The 25,385-nt window shown below is 43.8% G+C and overlaps 1 protein-coding gene and 1 long non-coding RNA gene across 2 annotated transcripts in view; one reads left to right on the top strand and one right to left on the bottom strand.

Annotated features, from left to right (window-relative positions):
• The window catches only part of SUGCT (succinyl-CoA:glutarate-CoA transferase), a 294,275-nt gene extending 278,354 nt beyond the window's left edge, over positions 1 to 15,921 (top strand). Inside the window, exon 14 of the mRNA XM_082192880.1 lies at positions 11,796 to 15,921. Coding sequence (XP_082049006.1) covers positions 11,796 to 11,959 — 164 coding nt within the window. The 3' untranslated portion in view covers positions 11,960 to 15,921. The remainder of the gene's footprint in view (positions 1 to 11,795) is intronic.
• The window catches only part of LOC309515291, a 60,555-nt gene extending 36,766 nt beyond the window's left edge, over positions 1 to 23,789 (bottom strand). Inside the window, exon 1 of the long non-coding RNA XR_014212401.1 lies at positions 23,580 to 23,789. This is a non-coding gene — a long non-coding RNA (uncharacterized lncRNA). The remainder of the gene's footprint in view (positions 1 to 23,579) is intronic.
• Positions 23,790 to 25,385: the final 1,596 nt, after the last annotated feature.

Below are 25,385 nucleotides of genomic sequence, written 5' to 3'. Positions count from 1 at the left end.
GAATAGCCAGTGCGTTAAAATGAAACCTGCACATTGAATCTGGCGGAAGACAGCTGGTGTAGAAATCAGCACAAGAATCAGAGCAATCTGCAAAAGGCATCTGAGTTCACATTAAACATTGCTCTGTGCTTGCTGAGTTAGAAGGGTGGCTCTGAACTTTGCACGTTTTTGTAGAGGTGAGAGCTGCTTTTCATTTTCCTCCTCCTCCTCCCATCTGCTTAACGTCTTGGCTTTCTGCAAGCAGGCAGCCATGTTCCAATTCAACGAAAAGGGTTAATAGAGAAGAGAGTGTTTGTGTCCTTTGAGTTTTATTGTTTCACGGTACAATTTACACATTTTATTAGGCTGAAAAGTGGCACACGCCTAGCCCTGGAGAGGCTGAACCTGTGGAGCAGTTTCAGGGAAGCAGGTCTGGAGCTTATGGCAAGAACAGGAAACCCAGGGGGCAGGGAGTGTGTGTCCCTTCGAAAGCGGAGAATGTGGAAACAGGAAACTAAGGTGGTCAGAGACAAGGCCCTTCAGAACCCTGGACAGGTCCTAGGGACCATGCAGCTTGCTCCAGGGAGTGCTTGGTGTTCGCTGAGCCCTTATATACTCCCAGGGCCTGACTGCACCTCTTAGATTTTGCCTCCTTGATTCCTTTGGCTTGGAGCCTGACACTTCTCTTCTGTTTCTTGTTGGGGTGCATTGCCTGTGGTGGCAAACAGGCTCAAATGCTCTTGGGTACTTTTGGGGAAAGGTGTTGGCTTCCCTCTGGTATCTTTTGCAGGGGCTACATTCTCTAGGGATTCAAAATTGAGGATGTGTGATTCAGTAAGTTCCAGGTTACTGGCAGAGGCTCATTGTCAAGACCCTGAAGTAACGTGTCTGGGGTCTCTTCTGCCAGCCCTCCTGAGGCTTCTGCTAGCAAGCTCCCTCCTGAATAGGTCACTGCAGGCACTCCAAGTCATGGCATCATCACAGCTAAATCATTAAAAGTGTCTTCAATATGGGATGCCCCAATGACTTTCGAGGTGTGAGACTGTTGGTGGGACCCTTTTAGCAGTGAAGAGTGGATAGCATGGGATGTGCAAGCTGCGGCTGCATCCTGGAGTCTGTGCATCCTGCTGTGATGATTCATCCAAGCAGACCAAGCCACATGGCACATACAACAATTCAGCATCTGTTTCTTTCAAATGAGGTCAATAACAAGCACAGATGAATGTGTGGAACAGGGAACAAGAGCACTCCATGCTGCAACAATTTCTTACATATCTGACTTGTATTATCTAATGCTGAATCGAGAAAGAATATATATGTAGACAATGTTCTCCATACTCTTTTATGTGTTCTAAACCTTGGGCAAAACAGGTGTTATATCCAGAGTTTATATTAAGAGATATCTTAAGAGATATGCCTCATCTGTCACAGAATCATGGAAGAGTTGCAAGGGACCATGAGGATCATCAAGTTCAACCTCTACAATCATAGAATCATAGAGTTGGAAGAGACCACAAGGGCCATCGAGTCCAACCCCCTGCCAAGCAGGAAACACCATCAGAGCACTCCTGACATATGGTTGTCAAGCCTCTGCTTAAAGACCTCCAAAGCTGGAGACTCCACCACACTCCTTGGCAGCAAATTCCACTGTCGAACAGCTCTTACTGTCAGGAAGTTCTTCCTAATGTTTAGGTGGAATCTTCTTTCTTGTAGTTTGGATCCATTGCTCCGTGTCCGCTTCTCTGGAGCAGCAGAAAACAACCTTTCTCCCTCCTCTATGTGACATTCTTTTATATATTTGAACATGGCTATCATATCACCCCTTAACCTCCTCTTCTCCAGGCTAAACATGCCCAGCTCCCTTAGCCGTTCCTCATAAGGCATCGTTTCCAGGCCTTTGACCATTTTGGTTGCCCTCCTCTGGACACGTTCCAGTTTGTCAGTGTCCTTCTTGAACTGTGGTGCCCAGAACTGGACACAGTACTCCAGGTGAGGTCTGACCAGAGCAGAATACAGTGGCACTATTACTTCCCTTGATCTAATGCACGAATCTTTTGCCCAACATGGTGTTTGAACCCACAATCTTGGTATTAAGAGTCTCATGCTCTACCAACTGAGCTATCCTTTGAAAGGAAGTTACTGATCTTCAGTCTAATGCTTTCTCAGTTGAGCTATTTTGGCCACGTGTTAACTGTGAACTATACAGAAATTTATTATAGATGGAGAGACACGTTTCAAGAGACACAGCATGTAGTATGCATGCCAGAAAGAATGGCACCCCCACCCCACCCGGTCAAGTTCTTCCACTCTGTGTAGTGCTCTGGCCTTGATTGTTTTCCATGTGCCTGGGACAAGGTCAGCTGGGGAGAGCTGAGTGGAGGACATTTGCAGTGATCTTGGGTAAGGAGAGGGGTGGTGAAAGAGGAAGGGTAAGCCAGCTGAGGGGGCCATGACTCAAACAATTGATGGTTGTGCCACGTGCCAGCCTCTAACCAGAGGAAATGTGATAGCTCTGCCAGCCAGCCCTCAGGTCTGTCGATGCAACCACTGAACGGTAGGTTAGCTTTAAATATGCTCTCCCTCTGAGAGTGGGGGATTTGTCACCTCTACAGAGGTGGAGAACCTGTTAGCATGGTCTGTCCTCAGGGGCTGATGAATTCAGGTGGCTCTGGGGGATTTTCCGGCGAATTTGACCCGTGGTCCTATTAAAAGCCCAGTTAATCTGTGCAATACATGGATGGCCCGGGTTGGTGACATGCTCGCCCCGGGCATCCTCTCCTGCTTGATAGAGCTTAACTGGCTTCTTGGCATACAGCAGAGCTGAAGACAGTGAAACCACCTGGGAGACGCAAGTGAAGAAAACCTCCAGACAAATGCAACCAGCAGAAGTAAGTGTTCATTAGTGAGCCTACTCAGTGGCAGTGAAGACAACAAAGAAGTACTTTTGATATATCCTCACTATGCCACCCAGCAGAACGTTTCTACATTTAAAGAGCAATCCAAACCACTAGTCCACCTTGCTGCAGGGGGGCTTGAAGGTGTTTGTCTGCCCAGTCCTTCCTTGAAATCCTGTCCTCCAGTGGCAAGAGAGCAGTACTACCAAAATGATTGTTTACAAAGCTATTGTACTACCAACCTTACTATATGCTTGTGAAACATGGACCACTTATAAATGCCATCTCCAGCCCCTCGAAAGATTCCATCAGTGGTGTCTCCAAAAATTTTTACACATCACTTGGGAAGACAGGCAAAGATCACCAGTGTTGAAGCAATGATTCTTCAACATCAACTAAGTTGGACTGGTCATGTTGTGCGGATGCCTGATGATCGTCTTCCAAAGCAACTACTCTATTCCAAACTTAAAAATGGAAAGTGTAATGCTGGTGGTCAACAAAAGAGGTTTAAAGAATGTCTCAAGGCAAATCTAAAAACATGTAGTATAAACACTGACTACTAGGAAACACTGGCCTGCAAGTTCTCCAGTTGGAGAACAGCCTTTACCAAAGGTGTCATGGGCTTTGAAGACACTCCAACTCAGGACGCAAGGGAGAAACGTGTTAAGAGGAAGACACGCTTGGCAAATCCACACTGTGATCAACTCCTGCCCAGAAACCAATGTCCCCACTGGATCCAGAATTGGCCTCCACAGTCACTTACGAACTCGTTGTTAAAACCGTGTTTATGGAAGACAATCTTAATCGGCTACAAGTGATAGCCAAAGAAAGAAAAAGGCTACCAGCCGAGAAACCCTACTAGTGAAGAGCACCCCAGTGCAGCCCCCCAAATGGCAGGCAGATGGAAGGTAACATGGGAGGATCCTTGTCATTGGTAACGAATGGAAACCCCAGAAACAGGATGGGGAGGCAGCATTGAATCACCTGGATGCAGAGCTGTCATCTGATGACAACAGGCCTGATCTGTGCCTCTGCTGCCTGGGAGCTGGTACTGCAAAATGGCCTTCCCACCCTAAGCAGCAGGACTGTGGATGAGGCAGCGGCTGTGCTGCTCTATTGAGTCCTGCTGTTGCTGGAGAGGGGTTTCCTCACCTGCACTGCACATCTTTGGCTGACACTGGGCTGGACCTGAAGCAGCACACATAGCAAAAAACATGTTGTGTAGAGGGTGGTGAACATAACACTGGGGTACACCAGGGAGGGTGGAGTACAAATAAAAAGTTGTTGTTGTTGTTGTTGTTATTTGGGAGTATTTTACTCCAGTGTGTTCACACATCATAGTGGCCTTTTACTGATAGTTGAAGTAAAATGAGGTCTGTAGCATCCTTGAAGGCAATAAATGCCAACCATTTTTTGCTGTGATTTGTATAGAAGCGAAAGGCTCAAATCTGACAATCTTACAAAAGGAAGATGCATTAGCAAAGCGGGGGGGGGGGAATGACACATCTTGGAAAGAAACATCAAGTCAAATGTGAAACCCACAAGTGCAAGTGGCAAAGGATGAAAGGTGCCGGGGTGTGTGGGAGGGAGGGAGGTGCTGCTGAGGCTCCCAGACAGTCCATGATGGAAAAATTCTCTTTAAACCAAGCACCTGCTGCTTACGACTAGAACTTCAAAATTACTAGCTCAAGTAAGTTAAAGCACTTTACTTCACAGTGAAAGTGGGGTGGTGGAGAAAAGGAAGTAGTCCAAAGCATCAGGAGGTGGAAAAAGTCAAGGAGAATGGGGAATTGCATTAATGAAACTGATCTGTGCACATTTGAGATGGAATATTGCTTATGCATGGCTGGTTCCAATCTGATTCTAATTTATACTCTCAAGCTTTTTAGTTGTCTTCTTTCTTGGATGCAGAATTCCCCCCCCCCCCGCCGTCTCTCTCCCTCTCTGGATAGCTTCCTAGCCTTATACTTCATTCCTCTCCATGGGTGTGTCTGGTTCTTACATTTCACTTTCTCAATATTCCTGTAGCTTTTATGGGTGAAGAAAGAGGATTCCTGACTTCTTCCTTTTTTGCCTTTCACAGGATAGAATGAAAATCTCTGGTAATATTTACAGCCACAAGAACGTCAGAAAGAGGGCCACTCTGTTGTGCTCACACTTGCACACTTGTGCAATTTAAACCAAAGGCGGCTTGATTGAAGAGACTTGAGTGCCCCATACTGCTTTGATATTCCCAACCTCAGATGAGCTGAATATCACATGACAGGGATTGGCAACAGACAGTGGAAAGCCAACACAATTGCATGCCCTCAGTACTGTGTTGGTATTGATCACATTGTCAGTTTGTAAATTCATCTGAATAGGGTCCAAATGTGGAATTTGCCCTTTTCTCCCGCCCAAATCCTAATGCTGACTGTTCTTTTAGGAATTTAAAATTAAAATAAAACAGATGATTGCTTGGAACGGAAGGCAGCAGGAGAATTGCAGCAGCCTCACAGATAGCGCTCTAGCTACCACAAGCTGTAAAGAGGCAATTGCACCAAGGTATCAAAACTGGCATTGGGTGCTGTGCAAATGAGGGAGTCATGTGCCACCATCCTCAACATTTTCTGGGCAAGGCGATTACGATGGTAGCTGTCTGCCAGTTGTGCGCATGCATGGATAAGGCAGATTATCCAGACCCACTTCAGTCTGGCTTTAGATTTGGATTTCACAATGCAATAGCCTTGGTCTCCTTGACTGATGATCTTTATCAGAAGTGAGACATGGAGAGTGCAACCCTGTCGGCTTTCCCTGATTTCTTGGTGGTTCAACACATTGACCAGTGTATGACTGAGTGACCAGGTGGCATCAGTGGTGACATGCCTATGCCCAGCTTTTGGCTGGTTCACCTGCTATAGCCATTCTTGAACCAGGATAGCCTGACTTCAGTAAGCTAGTAACCCAATAGCCTTAAGATTGGCCTGTTGTGATGCGTTTTATCCCACCCAGGGCCCACTGCCTCAGATGGCAGGATCCCCAGGGACAGCAGATCCTGTCTCCAAGAAACGCTGCTGCTGCTGCTGCAACTTCTTCTTCTTCTTCTTCTTCTTCTTCTTCTTCTTCTTCTTCTTCTTTGTAGTCCTTGGAGGCCAAATCTGCTAGCCCAGTGTTCCTCCTTGGCCAATAGGAGGTGCTGCTGGTCTCCTCCCATCCTTCTTCTCAGTGTAGATCTTCACCCACCCCTTCCCTGATTGGGGGGGGGGCACCATTTTATGGTTTGCTTCAAGTGTCAACATGTCTTAGGCTAGTCCTGTGTGGCACTAGCTATCATGGGCCAGGAGTCAGCTTCACCTGCTGAGCAGCAGCCTGAAGGAGCAGAAGGCAGTGACTGCACCTGCTGCTGATCAGCCGCCTTCTTCCTGATGTGAACCAGCTGGCTCCAGCTTTCTTAAACAGGGTTTCCAGCCTCAGACAGTTGCTGGGAACATTGGTCATTCCTGACCAGACCTTGCTGCTTCTTGCTTCTCTTGACCTTGGACCCTCTGCTTTCTTGACCCCTGGGCCATCTGACTATGTGAGCTGAGATACTCCTGTCCTTAGGACTGGACTGAACCTTGCATATGGACTCTGCCTCCAGGCAAGTACCCCCGAGACTTGGCTGATTGGCTGGCCTCTCCTGCCACTGAGCTCTGCTGTGGCTGAGCTGCACAGGACGACGATGCTACTGTTCAAAGACTGTCCAGAAGCTGCAGGTAGTGCAGAGTATGACTGCCAGGGCAGCAAGATCAGACCATGTGTCACCAGTTCTTTCTCAAAATACACCTTTATTAAGGATTTTCCCTGGATTGCCATTTGTTCTGATTGCTAAATAGCAGGTTTTCCCTTGGGGAGGAGTGGGGCAAGGGGGAAGCTGCTTGGAGCCAAGCCTAGAAAGTGAGGGTCAAGCAGAAAACCTCTGAGACACACTCTTAAGAAAAATGCAGGGGGAATACTAAACTGAGCAGTTGCCAACCTAGTAGCCTTCTCCCTGAACTGTTGCATGGGAAAGGGAGAGCTGCCCTTTAATTGCTCCTTTCTAAGTTCTAGGCTGGGGGCAGAAGTAATTCAATAAATCACATGCAGAACTGAAATAATATATTGTAAAATTCTGAATAATCATTTTTCAAAGCAGTTTGCAACAAGTCTGTTATTTATAATGTAATGCCTTAACTCTTTGTCTTGGGAAGGTCAGTGCTCTTATTCCTGCGTGTGCACACACGTGTGGCAACTGGAATTAGTCTAGGCAATCAGGACACTTGGGGCAGCTCTTGGTGCCAGGTCCCTGCCTTTGCCCTTCGTCTCTTTCACCTCAGAAATCTACCATAAAAACTCCTGGACTGTTTAACCTTTTAAAAAGAAAGGCGTCTTTAATCCCCTTGGGACCTCGTGTAGCATAAAGATGCTTGCACTGTCTTATCTGTCTTTTATATCTCATGTTTTAATGTGTCCTGTGTCTTAACTTTATGGTTTGTTTGGCGCCTGGGATGTTATGGCAGAGAGGCGCCAAATAAACAAAATTTATGATGATGATGTGGATTTCAAGTACTAGGGAAGGCGGAGACAATTTGGTACTATACGTATAACTGATAGAATATTCATCTGACGCCTTGTGAAACCTTGGCGATAAAGCAGTATCTGGAGCAAGTATCTTAGTAACTTGTTAAAGAAGTCAAAATATAAATATTGATTTACAGGACTTCACATATAGCAAAATGTGTGTTTAGGTCTTTCTTGTGGAATGCTCACTGCTTTCTCAAGAAAAAATATTCTAAATATGTAGTACAAGGTTGGTTTTTCAAGTTAGTTTTCCAAACTCCCTCCCTCTCTGTTTCATGCCTTCAGTTTGTATGGCACCTTTAGAGAGTTGCATTGGCAACATACATAGGCTAATAATAAATAAATAAATAAATAAATAATTTTATTTATACCCCACCCTTCCCAGCCAAGACCGGACTCAGGGTGGCTAACACCAGGTATAAAAACAATTGATTAAAGTACAACTTAAAACAAGATTAAGTACATTAAAATGCAGCCTCATTTCAATAGAAACACAAATCAAAAACTCTGTCTTACAGGCCCTGCGGAAAGAAATCGGATCCTGCAGAACCCTGATCTCATGAGACAGTGTGTTCCACCAGGCCGGGCCCAGTGTTGAAAAAGCCCTGGCTCTGGTTGAGGCTATTCTGACTTCCTTAGGACCCGGGACCTCTAGAGTGCTGCTATTTATTGACCTTAAGGTCCTCCGCGGGGCATACTGGGAGAGGCGGTCCTAGGAGTACGAGGGTCCTAGGCCATCCTATGCATCCAGTCCCAAGGAGGTTATAATTTAAGATGGACAATGGGGAGTAACAGAAGGTAGGGGAGAATGGAAATAAATGCTACCACTCATACACGGGGAGAAAGGTGGCGCCATGTACACTGAGACGCTTCCTCTTGATGGTGACAGTGGGCAAGAAAGGAGGAAGTTGTTTAAGGGAGCAGAAAAGCTTTGGTAATGCAAAGTTGGAAGAGCAGAGGTCACGGGGCAGAACAACAAACAAGGGGAGGAAGGGGGTTGGACTAGATGACCCTCGGGGTTCTGTCCAACTCTACAATTCTATGATTGTAAGTAATTGCATTTTATTGCATTGTATTATATTTTATATGTAAATCCAATTCATCACCGAAGTGAAAAGCAGTATATGAATTCTCTAAATTAAAATAAAATGAATTTGTTGTTTAGTCGTTTAGTCGTGTCCGACTCTTCGTGACCCCATGGACCAGAGCATGCCAGGCACTTCTGTCCTCCACTGCCTCCCGCAGCTTGGTCAGACTCATGTTGACCAATGAATTAGGGCTGGGGAAATAGTGAGGATGTCACCAATTCAACCCATCTTAGGTCTGTGCAGAACCTCCTTGTGTGTTCTGGTCCATAAATTGAGGACCAAAGCTCTAGGTGACACCATGAGTACAAAAACTTAATGCTGTTTTGTGCAAGTTCACTTTCACATGCTAGTCATAATAGTGAGTGGAGCCCACACCAGCCCCAATCCCCCTCTTTTCTTCCCAATTCTGTGTTGCATGCAATACTAATGTCTCACAAAAAATGAAACTGATTTGTAGAAAAGACAACCTGAAAAAAGACAATGCACATGCTTTTGTAAATTAAGAAATATTTAATACCCCCCCCGGGGCAATCTTGCCCTTGCTTGCATCAAAAGAAAAAAATAATAATAGCTGGTGGGGCCCATTCTCAAAACTGCCTAGTCCAACCTTTTGCATATAAAGCAAGGCTACTCTTGTGGAACTTTTGATTAAGGCTGATCTACTTCCTTGCTGATTATTATCCTTATTTACTACGGCCAAGGTTGGGTACAACTGTGATATTTCTAAATGCACAGATATAGGATTCCATTGTTAGTTTGCTTTTCATTTAATCAGTTTAATCTCCAGAGGTCACTTATTTGCAAGATGGTTTCCTTAAAACTTCAAAACTGATAGTGGCATCTGAGCAATATAAGAATACAAGCCCCAGCCACTTTAGACAATGAATGCTGGCATTTACCAATGCTCAAGGTGAGAATTTATATTGCATTGAGGGTCACTAATATAAGACTTGGGGGCGGGGGGGGGGGAGGCCAGTCAGCTAAAGATTAGGAATTTACAAACAGCGCTGAATGAAAGGGACTTGAAATGACAGTCCATCTCAATAGTGTTGCCTTTGACTATTTAGGAAAGCAGTTTGAAGGAATGCAAATTGACTAGTTCACGTAGTTCAACATGTAGTCTACTGGTGGGTTTGTGTGTGCTTTTAGTAAGAGCTAGTAAGTAGACTTATTTCTTTAAACTGCCATAAGGTGAGAGAAGTGTGAGATGCAACTTCCAGAGAAGTAGTCATGACAACCTGTTGCAGCAAAAAACAGCAGAGTCCTAACACATTTATGATGACAGAGATTTGGGCCAAGAAAAGTAAAGAGTAAAGGGACCCCTGACCATTAGGTCCAGTCATGGACGACTCTGGGGTTGCGGCGCTCATCTCGCTTTATTGGCCGAGGAGCCGGCGTACAGCTTCCGGGTCATGTGGCCAGCATGACTAAGCCGCTTCTGGCGAACCAGAGCAGCGCACGGAAACACTGTTTACCTTCCCGCCAGAGTGGTACCTATTTATCTACTTGCACTTTGATGTGCTGTCAAAGTGCTAGGTTGACAGGAGCAGGCACCAAGCAACGGGAGCTCACCCCATTGCAGGGATTCGAACCACCGACCTTCTGATCGGCAAGCCCTAGGCTCTGTGGTTTAACCCACAGTGCCACCCTGGATGCAAATCACTGCTCAGTTATGAGTAGATCATTCGGCTGGATCCAGACTAAGTTAGTAGCACTTAGGTCTCACTGAGATCAAGGAGGCTTAGCAATGGAAGGTGGGGGCATTCCAGAGAGGGGGGGGCATAGAAAATGAGAGGAAACAAGAAATGGTCCTACTCACTATCAGCATGCTTCTGCCTCCCCGGGAATGTATTTATTTGTTAGTTAAATTTGTATCTCAATCTTCCTTCCAAAGGAGCCAGGGGCAGCACACACTATTAATTTTTTTTAAAAAAACTTCAAAACAACAACACACAAACAAATCCAAAACAAATTTAAGAACAGACACCAGTGAATTGTATATTTACAATAAATGTATACAAGCTTGTCTGTGCTCTTGTGCAGTTCCCATTCATTTTAGTGCGTGCCTTGACAGAAAAAGGATGTCCCTATTAATTGATTTCAGGTTTTTTGCAGTGGCAACCTTATTTCTGACTCATGGAAGTTTTCATGTTTTGCCCTGTGGGATTTTTCATCACTACACATTATGAATAATAATTGATAAATGCACAAATAATATTCCAATCCAAGATGCAATCTCAAGGTTGGATCATAGGAGAATGGTCTGTTCAATGAAGATTCCGAACATGTTATGCTCTGAATCTGTGAACAGGCACAGCCCCTTTTCATTTACCAAATCTGATTTATAATATGTGTACAAAATGTCCTTCTGGAACTCGTGATGGAATAATGGAAGTGGAATTGTAAACATAAAACCTGAAAAAATTATTTCCACAGCCACATAGCCAGGACTGAACAACTTTGTTAGCAGCCCTCGTTTGCTAAATCCCTAGACTGATTTAAATATTCTGTGGGGGCTGATAAGAAGAAATGTAATTTGTATAATATGTATCAGTATAGCAAATACAGAAGAGGGATATGGGCATTTCAGTAAGTAGTCACCAAGGCCTGCTTTTCATTTAACAGTGAAAACACACGCAGCACTCATGTGATTTAATTCCTTTTCTGAACTTCAATGGAAATATCTGGTTGGAATGAAGACATATCAACTAGCTCTGAAGCAGTGGCTCCACAAGTTCATGAGTCTGGCGTAGAGCGAGATCTTTGTGTACCGATCCATATGATTAAGAAGCATTGTTTACCAGACTCCTGCTTAAGAAATTGCTGTCTTCAAAAACTTATTTATATGTTCTGCCACAAAAAAGTGGAAGGTTTGCTATTTTTCAAGTTGTTTATAATAGCTGGTTTGGTTGATTGGTGTGATTGGTGGTTTCAGTTTCCCATTGCTTCCATCCTCTTTGGATTGATGCAAACCTTCATCTACATCACTCAGTGTCTCATCACACAACAGCTCCTGAAAGTAGTGCCTTTTGAAATAATGAAGGGCAATGTGAAATCTCTGGCTTTTGACTTGGGTTGGTTGTTTCACCCATGCAAATCACATGAAAATCTTGTCGAGAGAAAGAGAAAAGCATTCTCAAGGCACAAGAATTTGTGATATTTGCAGGTGTCTTCTCTGTGTACAGGATGGCATTCTTTACGAAACTAACCACGACCATTATTAACTTCCAGTTTTCTTTTTTCTTGTTTTTGACAGGACCAGCCGTAAGGTACAGCCAGTTTGAAGTGTCTGAGCCCAAACCTCCTCCTCTCGTTGGTCAGCACACATTGGATGTTCTGAAGGATACTCTGGGGTACAAGGATGATGCCCTAGAGGAACTGCTCAGCTCTGGAGCAATAGTTCAGCATGAACGCATGTGAATGGCTTTGGCTTCGGTTGTTGATGGAGAAGAAACTTCCTGGAATTCTACCAGGATCTCTTTAGTTTTCACAACCCATGATGGAGATGTGATTAAGTTCTTGATATTTTTTTAATATAATCTGAAACACACACTGCCTTCAAGTATCAACCTGCAAAGTTTTAAAATCTATTTTTCCTGCCTTTCTTGCAGGCTGGGACAGGTAGAGGTGCTGGTATCACAGAGGTGCTGGTAACTATAAAATTCAGCATTTGGTATATTGCTGATAGACCAAAATAAAACCCACCATGCAATCCCACTGCCACATGTTCAGCAGTGCCTCTCTCTGGAAACACATGGATGAATTTCAGAAGATATGAGTTCCATTCCAAAAGCTACTAATTGCATGGGTAAAGCCAGTAGAATCTAGGCCATAATTAACAGCACGTGATACTCGAAAGCAAAACCACTTTCTGTATACAAAGCAATATGGCATTTCTTTAAGCACGGGGGGGGGGTGATTGGTCAATCTTGCAGGCATATAATTTAGATCAAAAGTAGAATTCTGAACAAGAAGATTCCAAAACTTTTACTTCTGCTAAAGTAAGGCACTGCCTTCCTTCCCTGAAACTAAATAAAGCTAACCAAAACTGACACTCAACAAATAATGACCATATTTCACTCAAAGGATCGGAAACAGGCCTCCTGTTATAAGTGGCCTGTCACTTGGTTTCCAGTTTAACAAACAACATCCTCTGTGTTAAATCTGAACTTCACAACTATATCTTGCTTTCCGGGGGGGAATGGGGGAGAGAAAGAAAGAAAATTATTACATAATTAAGTTTAAAAATGGATTTGCAATCGCCTTTGAAGTTGTGTGGCACGGTCTTCCTTTGTTGGCTTATTTTGTAAATCTTTGTGTTGTCTCATTTTCAGATTTCCTTCTAATCTTTTTTCCTCCTTGTACGTGTGCGTGTGAAATTACAGTCTCAGTACCAGAGTCAATACTTCTGTCCATATGCTAAATGCATCGTTATATTTTGGATCAAGTGATGGCTTTAAGCATCAGAAGATGCGTGCATGGGCAAGAGTCAGGAATTGGGATGCAGGGATGGGATTGGGAGGGGAAATTGCATAATTCCCCTTTAATTCAAGAATAGCAGCCAAGATTAAAGAGGAGAAACAATGCTGGGAACTTAGATACGGCGATTTGGTCGTAAACTAGGCACTGCTTTTGTTGAAAACAGTCGCTTTAAAACTCATATTTACAAATAGGCATGCTGTTTCTGCTTATTCTCTTTCTCATTTCAAGAACAGAATACATAAGATTTAAGATTAATTCAAAACCTCCTAAAGGAGCTTTGTTTTGTCCAGTAGTTTCCCAAGGAAAGGGCTAAGTGTCACCAAACCAATTCATGCAAACCCCATTGGCTTACTTAGTTTTTAATTCCATATTTAATTTTTGTTCCACAAGGCTGCACACAAATAGGAAGTTCATTTTCTTATCCTTTGAGCTTGTTTGAACCTCAGGACCTAATAGCCGGTTTCCTCAGAAAAAGGTCAGTGAGTTAAATGAGACTTACTTCGTTAAATGCTTCATATCACAGTCTCAGAATGCTTTTAGGCATCTTTATCTGCAGGAAGCTATGTTGAGCTAGCACAAATTGTAGCCAGGCGCAGCAGAATGGTGATTGCACAGAATTCTGCTCAGCACAAACCAGCCTGACCTAGGATGACTGAGCTCTTTCCATGTCAGCAAGAGGCACTGTGCCCCAGGATGTTCTGACTAGTTAGCCAAGAGCAACCCAGGTCTACTACCACGGAGAGAAAGTGTTGAAATTGCTTCGAATCTGGGGCTGGGTTTACATGGGCAGCAAAATGAGATGGGAATGAACAAGCAGAGGTTAGTCAAAGTTAGGGAGAGAGCACTTACTTATTATAATTAACACTTTACTGAAAATTTCCTTCTTCATGCATCAAACCTATAAATTCTTCTAACTGGACTATGCAAAACAAAAGCAGTAGCACACAATCTGCAGATCAACATGGAAGTAACTACAAAGATAAATTTTACTGGCTGGGTTGATGGGAGTTGTCTCCCAAGATCAAATACAGTTCGTATAGAATAACACTGAACAGAGGACCTGTAAGAAGCTTTTATATTCTTTAAAAAAATAAATGGTATTGGCATACAGAAGTGATGCATGATCAGATTTCAGATTGTTGCCCAACATGTGCCCAGTCTAATTGCCCCAGATACCACTCGTGGGGAACCACAATTTCCAAAGCTTCCATTTACTGAAACTGAGCATAATCTTCTCAGCTGCTACATTGTGAAAGACTTCCAGAAATCATTTGGCCACAAATATTAGTTGAATCATATCATATACACACGATTTTTAAAAAATGTTGTGATAGTTCTCTATTATTTCAATTATCACCACACTACACTCAAAAATCCAGATTTTGAGAGAATGTGGAAACACACCAGACAAAATGGATTTTTTTAAAAAACAACAACTACAGTGGTACCTCAGGTTAAGTACTTAATTCATTCCAGAGGTCCGTTCTTAACCTGAAACTGTTCTTAACCTGAAGCAGCACTTTAACTAATGGGGCCTCCTGCTGCCACCGCACCGCCGGAGCACGATTTCTGTTCTCATCCTGAAGCAAAGTTCTTAACCTGAAGCACTATTTGTGGGTTAGCGGAGTCTGAAACCTGAAGCGTTTGTAACCCGAGGTACCACTGTATTAGTCCATTCCATAGTATTTGAAGTACCATTTGGATCACGAAAATATGAAGCTGGCTTCTGAGACCCCCATAAACCTACTATGAAGTAGAGGTTATACTGAAAGGCATCCATCTCTTCATAAAAATCTGCAGGCCAAATTAAATCCAATCCAGGATTGGATTTCCTGACCTGTTGGGTTTTTTTCTTTGTTTGCAAAAAATCCCCAATTATTGGTGTTTGTGATTTCAATTAAAACTGTGGTGGAGGTGGGGCGTTGAAACAATGACATTCTCCCCACGCAATTCCCTTGATAAAAAACTGCATATGCATCCAAGAGCTCATTTGCTCTGCTAGGGAAAATGGTTGCACTAAAGGGGCAAATCAAAGCTTGGCAGGTGGCAATCTTTTAGGTCACTTAAAAAGGGATGAAAACACCCACCTGGTGCAAAGTGACAACTGTCAGTTTGCAAGAGAGCTGCCCAGCAGATCCTGCACCCCTTTTTGGAGGCCAATAATTTCCTGGGTATTGGGGGTGGGGGGTGTTTGCAGATCCCACTGCTGACAAACTTTAAACTTGCATATGTGAAACCTTTGGCAAGAGAAAGGGACAGTTTGCACTGTGTAATCACTGCTTTGACAAAAGTGACGCTCCCCTCCGCCCTGGCCATGAGAGGTATCTTCTTGTCATTAAATGAGAGCTTTGAATCCCCTCAAAGCAAATTTTGCTCTGGAGTCAAATCTCGAGAAAATCCAGTCTGGGAATAATCTCAGTCTAATTGGAATGATATTTATTTACTTATTTCTTCAAATTTATAACTCCCCTAAAAAGGTCCAGGGTAGCTTACAATAATAAAATTACATTAAAACAACTTCGAGCAAGACTATAACACATTGCGGGCAGCAGTTGAACTCAGCAGTATGAGAAAGGCTTCTTTGTGCTGATGAAGAGAGAAGTTTGTTTGTCTCAAATTAAACCCAATATAATGAGATTATGCAGCAAAAGCAAGATCATACCTCTCATTGAGTTGGTATACGTACATAAGGTACATATGTAAGAGGATCGTTTATCGTGATTCCTGTTCTTATGTAACTGCCTTGTTTTATACTTTCTGGATGTCCCATGATCATATTAAAGTAGTTGCATTCTATGTGATAAATCAAGCACTGCTAGGAGTTGTATTTCTTATCAATATATTGTATTTCCAATGTATTTCTTATCAATAAAAATCAATAAAAGAAAATTATTCTGAAAGTGTGACCCAGAGGAAAAAAGTTTGAGAACCACTGGTCTAGAGAGAAGGTCTCCTGTATTCTTAGGTCCCTTAGTGCCTGGGGCACCTAATCCATTTTTGGGGGGCCCTGAAGCTTGAACTGTTATGGGGGGGTCCCTTCACAACCAGCAATGAGGTCTGGGTAACTTCTAACCTCTTCCATGGGGTTATTCCACAACACATCACCACACCTTTACAATGTCTGTTCTACTGACTCTCAAACTTGGGGATTGTTGAAATATATACCAAAAAACAAAACAAAAACAAAAACAATTTGAATCATGTGACTCAAATTTGGTATACTAGACCCAAAAACTTTAAGCAGTATGGACTAAAATTGCTTCTGGAGCCCATCTGGGATTTGAGGCCCTCAAGCTTAAGCTTTGTTAGTTTCATAGTGGATCCGCTTGTGACCTCTTCTAATGTAGAACTGTCACAAGAAAATATGCAAATCTGTAAGAAAATTGCACTCTAGCCATATTTATGAGTCTCTTATGTTTGTTACTAACGCCAGTAAAACACATGCAGGAACAATCAGGCAGTACTCACAGAAGTGGCCATTTGTGTAGGGTGGGTTGGCTTGTTGTGCATGTCTGCCAGGCTAGAACCAGAAACAGGACTTGCCTAAATCCCATGGTAGGCAACGCAATGTGAATTATGAACTTTCCCAATTCACGAGTGATCCGCAAACCAAAAATTATTTGCTGATTCTGCAAATAACTTAAAATAACGAATACATTGGAGAAGTCTGCGATCTGGTCTCAATCAGTTCTCAAGCACCAAAAAGGTGAAACTTGCCAGATAAATATTATGTTACTAATTATTCACCTAGCTGTGTTTTACACTTACGGGGCTCTTTTACAGATAATGTTTCAAAATCATTCACAAGGAATTCATTGCAAATATCTCACGGGTCATTGAGTTCCCTGAAAGCTGGGTCAGATATTCAAAGGAATACTGTGGAAACACTGAATCATGTACTTAATATTCCTACTACACTGCAGAGTTGCATAAAGAGGAAAAAATTCAGCATAACCTTCAGGACATGCTATTTTTAGTTGTAAGAATGACCTTGGCATCTGCAATGAGGTGGGTGTGGCTATGAAGGAGAGGGCTATTGATGGCTACTAACCACCATGGCTAGTAAGGGACGCGGGTGGCGCTGTGGGTAAAAGCCTCAGCGCCTAGGGCTTGCCGATCGAAAGGTCGGCGGTTCGAATCCCCGCGGCGGGGTGCGCTCCCGCTGCTCGGTCCCAGCGCCTGCCAACCTAGCAGTTCGAAAGCACCCGCGGGTGCAAGTAGATAAATAGGTACTGCTTACTAGCGGGAAGGTAAACGGCGTTTCCGTGTGCGGCTCTGGCTCGCCAGAGCAGCGATGTCACGCTGGCCACGTGACCCGGAAGTGTCTCCGGACAGCGCTGGCCCCCGGCCTCTTGAGTGAGATGGGCGCACAACCCTAGAGTCTGTCAAGACTGGCCCGTTTGGGCAGGGGTACCTTTACCTTTACCTTTAACCACCATGGCTATGCTTTGCCTCCACACTGGAAACCGCAGGATTTGTGCTCAAAAGGCGAATGGTCAGCTACTGTGAGGATGTGGGACTGGATGGGCCACTGGGGAATCTTCTCATGCTCATGTCATGACTGATCACACTGATTTCGATGAAAACCAAGCCCACCCAATGTATTTGTAAAAATTTCTACCACTCACATTTTAAAACATTTTTTCAAGGTCTTTTGTATACCTCTTGATCTACTCAAAATGCCCAGGGTTTTAGCATCAAGTTGGCCAACTGCCATCTTTGTAAACTTAATCCCCGCTCCCTCCCTGTTCTGTCTTTTCCAGGCTGCTGTAGCAGAGACTTCTAACTCCTTTCATTTCCTTCAGTAGCCTTTTCCCATGGCTGACTGACACCCACCCTGGAAATAAGCTAGGCGAGACAAAGCGTAGAATGTGGACCAAGTAATAGGATCCACAAGGAAACTGCAAAGGAGTATATGAAAAGGACAAGGACAAAATTGGCTGCCTGGCCCGGCATTTTAACTCCACCCTGGCCTAGATGATATTCAAAGGGCTGAGATCTGTCATTTTGCATAGCTATCTAAATACCTAATCTTATATTCACTTTGTACTACCCGCTTTTGATTTAAAACAATTCCGCCCTCCAAAGTTTTATTGTTGAAGTAAGAAATTTGATGATTTGGAAGCGTTTACAGTGGAGCATATTTTGCGGTTATTGTTCTTGTGATGTGTCCAATACAAACCACTTTAGAAAAGCTCTGTTTTCTGCAGTTTAAATCCACTTTTGCAGAATAGAGGTTTTCCAACTGGCTGAGGAGGTGGGCTTTCTACTTTTCATTTAATGGATTCTCTGTGAGGAATGTGGCTTTCATTATTTTATTACATTTTTATTCCACCCTTCCTCCAAGGCACTTGGCGTGCCCCCTCCCCCACATTTTATTCTCATAGCAACCATGTGAGCTGCGTCAGGCTGAGGGATAGTGACTGGTCCAAGGTCACCAAATGAGCTTTATGGACCCCAGGCCCCTGTGCCATCCAGGCTTCACTGAGTGTTTCTTGTCATTCTTTTCTTTATATCAAATTAGGGTGTGTGTGTGAATAAATATGCAACTATTTGAGCCTTCTGGTTGGGGTAAGAACAGCAACAGGTTGAGAAACCTTGCCTAAGTAGAAATTTGGACATCTCTGAGACCCCTTGAAGGGATGCGGGTGGCGCTGTGGGTTAAACCACAGAGCCTAGGACTTGCCAATCAGAAGTTCAGCAGTTCGAGTCCCCGCGACGGGGTGAGCTCCCATTGCTCGGTCCCTGCTCCTGCCGACCTAGCAGTTTGAAAGCATGTCAAAGTGCAAAGCGGGAAGGTAAACGGTGTTTCCGTGTGCTGCTCTGGTTCGCCAGAAGCGGCTTAGTTATTCTGGCCACATGACCCGGAAGGTGTACACCGGCTCCCTCGGCCAGTAAAGCGTGCCAACCTAGCAGTTCAAAAGCACATAAAAGTGCAAGTAGATCAATAGGTACCGCTCCGGCGGGAAGGTAAACGGCGTTTCCGTGCGCTGCTCTGGTTTGCCAGAAGCGGCTTAGTTATTCTGGCCACATGACCCGGAAGGTGTACGCCGGCTCCCTCGGCCAGTAAAGCGTGCCAACCTAGCAGTTCAAAAGCACATAAAAGTGCAAGTAGATCAATAGGTATTGCTCCGGCGGGAAGGTAAACGGCGTTTCCGTGCGCTGCTCTGGTTTGCCAGAAGCGGCTTAGTTATTCTGGCCACATGACCCGGAAGCTGTACGCCGGCTCCCTCGGCCAGTAAAGCGGGACGAGCGCCGCAACCCCAGAGTCGGCCACGACTGGACCTAATGGTCAGGGGTCCCTTTACCCTTTAAGACCCCTTGAAACTGCTCTGAAGAACCTGAGGGAGCTTAAAAAGCAAAAAGAAAAAAGAAAAAAAGATTCCATTGAAGGAAACTGCTGAAGAGAACCCCTCTGCTGTGTGTCCTGGACTGTCACGGACTTCACCTTTACTTGCTGCACACTCACGCAGGGTCATTGATCTTAATGTAAAGTGAATCCTGTTCTGACTAGCTGAAGCTTCCAAGCAGGTTTTATTCTCTCCTTGCACTGTCCGTCCTTTGCGAGATGGTTTACAGCTGCCTTGCACTGACGACATGGCAGCCCCTGTTTGCTTTCCTATGGTGATAAGTGGAGAATGCTGAGCTACCACTGGGGTGTGTGCCAACTTGACAGGGCAAGGTTAACCTTCACCTCTCCCTCTTTGTTTGCAGGCATCCCTCTGGCAGCAGTCATCCTAGGAATTAACTTTTCGGCCAAAAAGAGGGCATTTGTTTTCTGTAGCGATGCCACGACCAAATCCAAATGCAAGCAACTGGGAATTTCACCAGAAATCCAGCTCCTCTGCATGAGAAATAAGGGCTGGAACACAACCCTGATTGTGCATTGACACTTGTTAAATGACTGCAACGCAGGAAGGAGGCCAAGATGTGGGGGATCCATGACTCAGGATGTTGCTGCAATGCTGGGGACAAATGTCTCACGTCACAGAGTCACCATACATGAGGCTTACGGAGAAAAAAGCAGTTATTGCTAGTTATTTCTTGGCCTTTTGGCTAAGATCAAGCGTGGTTTCTAGTGACCCAGAATCAGGGCAGGGCCAGCACAGTAAGCTACACAAATACATGAATGGTTCAGCAATTGCTCACAATGGCTCTTTGGATTGCTTTAGTAATATATATTGAACTGTTTCAGGATTATTACTACTTGTATTTGAAAAAAGCTAAAATAAATATGTACTCCTGGACAATAATGTTGCATAGTATTCGGCAAGGATCTAAGCAACACGTTTGTAAAGAGACAAGCTAGTTCTGGTCCTCGCCACCACACAAGTCTTACGTGCACACACATACACTGTTATGAACATTGGCTATGCTACTGCTAATTATATATATATGTCACATGCAAGGTGAAAAGACCTTTTTAACCTTTTCTTGTGCTCACCCTCTTCATGACCCTGTGAGGCAGGTTCCTAAGGTGATGGAGAACTGAAGGCAGTGGGGGGGGGGCATTTGATCAAAACTACAAAATGAATTGGTGTATTGGTGTACACAAAATGAATTGGTGAATTGATCTCAGCTTGGAAAGGGTTACAGCCCCATCTATCTAGTCCCTTCAGTACAATCCACTGTGATTTAAGATTTTCATTTGTATCTGATACAGAACTATGAATAATAATACGTAATAATTTTAATATTTGTACCCCTCCCATTTGACTGGGTTGCCTCAACTACTCTGAAAGGACATCCTTTTTTGTTGGGATGTGAATAGATGCCAGGAGAGGATATATTTATTAGATAATTACCTCAGAGTTTGGCAGAGTGCATCCCTTTGCAGGTTAAAAGGAAGCTAAGATTGGCTAGTTTTAACCTTTTAGTTTAAATAATCCTGAATGCTTTAAGACAGTCTGGATTTTTCTGGCAGTTCCCCCTTTTCTACTCCCCTTAAAATAACAATCACACGTCATGTAAAAGGCAAAACAGCATTTACTCACTCAGAATACTTGTGGAAGAGTAACAGATAAAGCAACTTTGTTCCAGCATGCTTAATTCAGTTAGAAAGGCATACTTAATTATTGCTTAAAATGCAGTCTTTTTTTAAAAATAGATTTTTATTAAAAGTTTTGAACATAAAATGTATTAAAAATCACACTAATCTGGAAAGGAAAAAGCAAAAAGTAAGAAAAGGGAGAGGAAGGAAATAAGAAGAGAAGAACAACGGGCAATTGCCAAGGCCTCTATCAAAATTAAATCTTAACCCTTATTCCACACATGAAGCTCACACTTAGCAGAGATGTTGTCACGTTGCTGACAGAGCAGAGAGAGATGGAAAGAGGAAAGAGAGTGTGTCTGGGCAGGTAGTGCAATCTATAGCTCAGCCCTACTGCCATCAGGGCACAGTGTCTCTCACAAAGTTGCCTCCAGCAGAGTTTTCCTAATGTGCCTGATTGCAGTCCATTGGACTTTGGTGGCTTCTACAGTACCCCCTTCCCGCCCCCCTTTTTTTGTTTCAGAGTTGATTTCAACTCCTACCCCACCCCAGAATTGTTTTACAATCTACCAGTATAATCAGATTTCTTAGAATAAAGGTTGTGCTTTGTTAAGGCCCTGCATCAGGAGTAATACCGAAAATTTAGGAGCACGTAATCAAGTGGATATGTGGACGCTTAAAACGGGGGGGGGGGCCTTTTGCGTGGACGCGTGCAGCCCCTAGATCTGGAGCGGCCCCAACAGCATAGGCTTGGCTTTGCCTTCCCTCAGGTGGGATACCTGGAGGTCTCCGCCTACCTCAGTCAGTTGTCCAATCCCACCTGGGGGAAGCGTTGCCAAGGAGACCAGGCCAGGTAGGGGAGGGATTACCTGCCCACACAATAGAGGGGGGATCTTACCTAGGAATCCTCACTTGGCTCCAGAGCTTCCCCCCTTCCTGCCCCCCTTTTTTTGTTTCAGAGTTGATTTCAACTCCTACCCCACCCCAGAATTTTTTTTACAATCTACCAGTATAATCAGATTTCTTAGAATAAAGGTTGTGCTTTGTTAAGGCCCTGCATCAGGAGTAATACCGAAAATTTAGGAGCACGTAATCAAGTGGATATGTGGACGCAGTGCATGGAATTAAAGGATTTGGCTGTTTCCAGACTTTACAACTGATGTGATTTGAAACTTCCTTAAAACTTATTCCTTAATACTTCCTTTAAATAAATGAAGTCTCCTTTTTATAATCCTGAGTCATTGGTGGTTGCATTCCCCCCCCCCCTCTGCACAATATTTGCTATTACAGTTATTTAGTGCCTGTAACAAATGCATAAATAACATCTGTTTCAAGAGGTCGGGCCATTTTGCCTATAGCAGCAAGATAATATACAGCTCTGCCTTTTTCTTCTTTCTTTCCAATGAAATGTGCCGCTTGTGCTCCATATAGCACATCTATCTATTCAGCCACTTAAAGTATTAAGCCATCTAAGCTACAGCAAACTCCGGCCTGTTCAGCAAATGGACGTTCTGCAGTCAGTGGGATCCCAGGATCTTTTTTTTTTAAAAAAAGTTTTGTTGGTTTTATATCCCTCAAGATATCTCGTATTTTAAATCCTTGAGAGATACTTAGCTATGCCAAGAAGCTTAAGGGGATATGCATGATTCATACATGGTACAGTGGTGCCTCGCAAGACGAAATTAATCCGTTCCGCGAGTCTCTTCGTCTTGCGGATTTTTCGTCTTGCGAAGCACGGCTATTAGCGGCTTAGCGGCTATTAACGGCTTAGCGGCTTTAAGAAAAAGGAAACAAACTCACAAGAACTCGCAAGACGTTTCGTCTTGCGAAGCAAGCCCATAGGGAAATTCGTCTTGCGGAATGACTCAAAAAACGGAAAACTCTTTCGTCTTGCGCGTTTTTCGTCTTGCGAGGCATTCGTCTTGCGGGGCACCACTATATTTGATTCTTATCCTCCCCATTTGACCATCACAACAACCATGTGATGTAGGTAAAGCTGAGAGAGGGAGAGGGAGAAAGAGAAAGAAATAAAGAAAAAGAGAAGGGGGGGTGGCCCAAGGTGACCCAGGGAACTAAGACAGCAGAACACTCTGAAAGTCTGTTATTGTTGTGAACACACTTGCAGTTAGTGTGCTGTTGACCTTGCTGCTAGGAATTCCATCAGAAATGAAATGAAGCACTGCGGTGCTATCGCTAGCCTTAGGATACCAGACCATCGGACTGGTCTGCCTGCAAGTCTATACTGCATGTTGGCCTTATGTAAGTGCAGAAGTGTACGCAATGAACAAGTATTTTATTAAAAAAAAACTGATTGATTTTATCACTGCAATACAATCTGATAACATCAATCTACCTCTTTATTTTATTTTAGCATTTCTTAGCATCTTTACAGCAAAACGAGTCCTATATTTTAACCCAAAGAAGCTATTTTGGCATGCACGTTTGAGTATATCTACACCTAAAGAGACCTCCAGTTCAGACAGATTATTGTACTTCCCAAACTAAAATAACAAACTAGACTCTTGACATTTATTCCAAGAGAGGAAAGGAGTGCAAAAGAGAACTGACCTTCAGACGTTTATGCATTCCTTCTATGTCTCACTTTGCATGATGATTCCCATTGTTGCTCCATCGGAAAAATTCTGTCTGCGGGGGAGTGAATAGGTATTTTCCAAGCTTGGAAGACTTGTATGCTGCTTTGCTGACTGGTGTGATGGTGTAGCTCTCCTCGTACTCTGATTGCAGAGATGATACACATAGGGTATGTTACTGATTAGAATGACAAACTTTTAGGAAATGCGAATATTCTTGGAAAATTTACTTTTTCATCCTCAGTTTGCAACAGCTTGCTTAATCTTTACTGTCTGTTTCTAGTTATAAAGCCAAGCATCCCAGACACAATACTGGCAATACTATGAATTACTATCACTATATTGAATTGTATCAAATGTTTTGATGAATTGGTTGATGTTTTTAGCTTTATATGCTATTGCATTTGATATTCTAGCAATCCGTGTTCGAAACTCCCATTGTTCTGGGCGCATTTTACGACAGGGAATTTCATTAGAGCGAGCAGTTTCTGAGCTCTGGGTGCAGTACTGGGCCTAAGATTTCAGATTAAAACCGCAGAGTGGAAGGAAAGGGGGACCTTTTTCTGCCTCCCCACTTCCAGCTACTCTCTGAAGACTGGAGAAGAGATCCTCTTAAGATTATTAGGGGGGTGGGAAATGGAAAGACTAGACCATGTGAAAAATGAACACAGTATTTTAGCTGCAGTTCATTCATTTTCAGCTTTGTATTCCTGTTATAAAAAAGCACACTTAGACATTCTATTGTTGTGCCCTTAACCTAGGTTTAAGGTGCCATTTAGCTCCTATATCTCAGTTTCTAACTGGCTGACAAGCAATTGCAATGCTTGTTGCTGTATTAATGCTTCTGTGATTATTGTGAGCCACTTTGAGCTCAACACTGGTTGTTGGGAAAGCGGAATACAAATATTACATTAACACTACTCAACACAGCACACCAGCTATGTATGGCAGTCCAGCAGCAGTTGCCAAACACACCTGGTAAGTCACAGTACATTGCTGGTAGGCTGTTCTGCCTTGCGGGAAAGAAGGGAACACAGTCCAGTGGTTGTGCTTTGCACACTGAAGTTTTATCCCCGGCATTTCCAGTAGTCATTGATGAGGAAGATCTCTGTCTGAGAGCTGCTGGCAGGCATTACTGGGTTAAATAGACTGGGTTAAATAGACAATAGTCTGATATAGTGGAAGACAGCACCATACATCCCTAAACTGGGCAGTTTTAATTTACGTACACCCTGGAGGAGAACCAAGACTTGAATTAGCGGCCTTTGAGGGCTACTAGTTAAATCACTTCTTCAAATGATCACAACATTGTCTTCTTAAACTTTGCACAAGGAATTGGGCGAATGGCCAAGTTTCTCTTTCCTCTTGCCAGCTTTATAGCTCTTGGAAAAAACATGCCAATCCTCTTGCATTATATAGGTAACGGGGGCTGTGGCCTTGCTCACTCTGCTCACCAAGCTCCTCCCTCTCCCCCCCCCCATATTAGCCCACTAGAACGTGCCCTCTCTCCACCTCTCTCTCTACCAAGCTCACTTTTCACCTTTCAAATCCCATTTCTGAAGTCCCTTCTTCTCCTATTCTGCAGCCCAACATGGGACCTCTGTTTTCACGTCCGGCCCCATTTCCATGCCTCCTCCGCCTCCTTCTTTTGTACAATCCCCTCTTGCACACAAACCACCCCATGGTAGCATCCTGCATCTTCCTTCTCCTACACATTATAGCTATAAGCACTTTTCCCACCCTATGCCCAGTTAAAAAGCCACCATCCCCTTCTGTTCTTCAG

The sequence above is a fragment of the Podarcis vaucheri genome, assembly GCF_965113315.1.
Source record: "Podarcis vaucheri genome assembly, chromosome: 12".
In the NCBI taxonomy this organism is placed as follows: domain Eukaryota; kingdom Metazoa; phylum Chordata; class Lepidosauria; order Squamata; family Lacertidae; genus Podarcis; species Podarcis vaucheri.
This window is presented reverse-complemented; position numbering and strand designations above follow the sequence as displayed.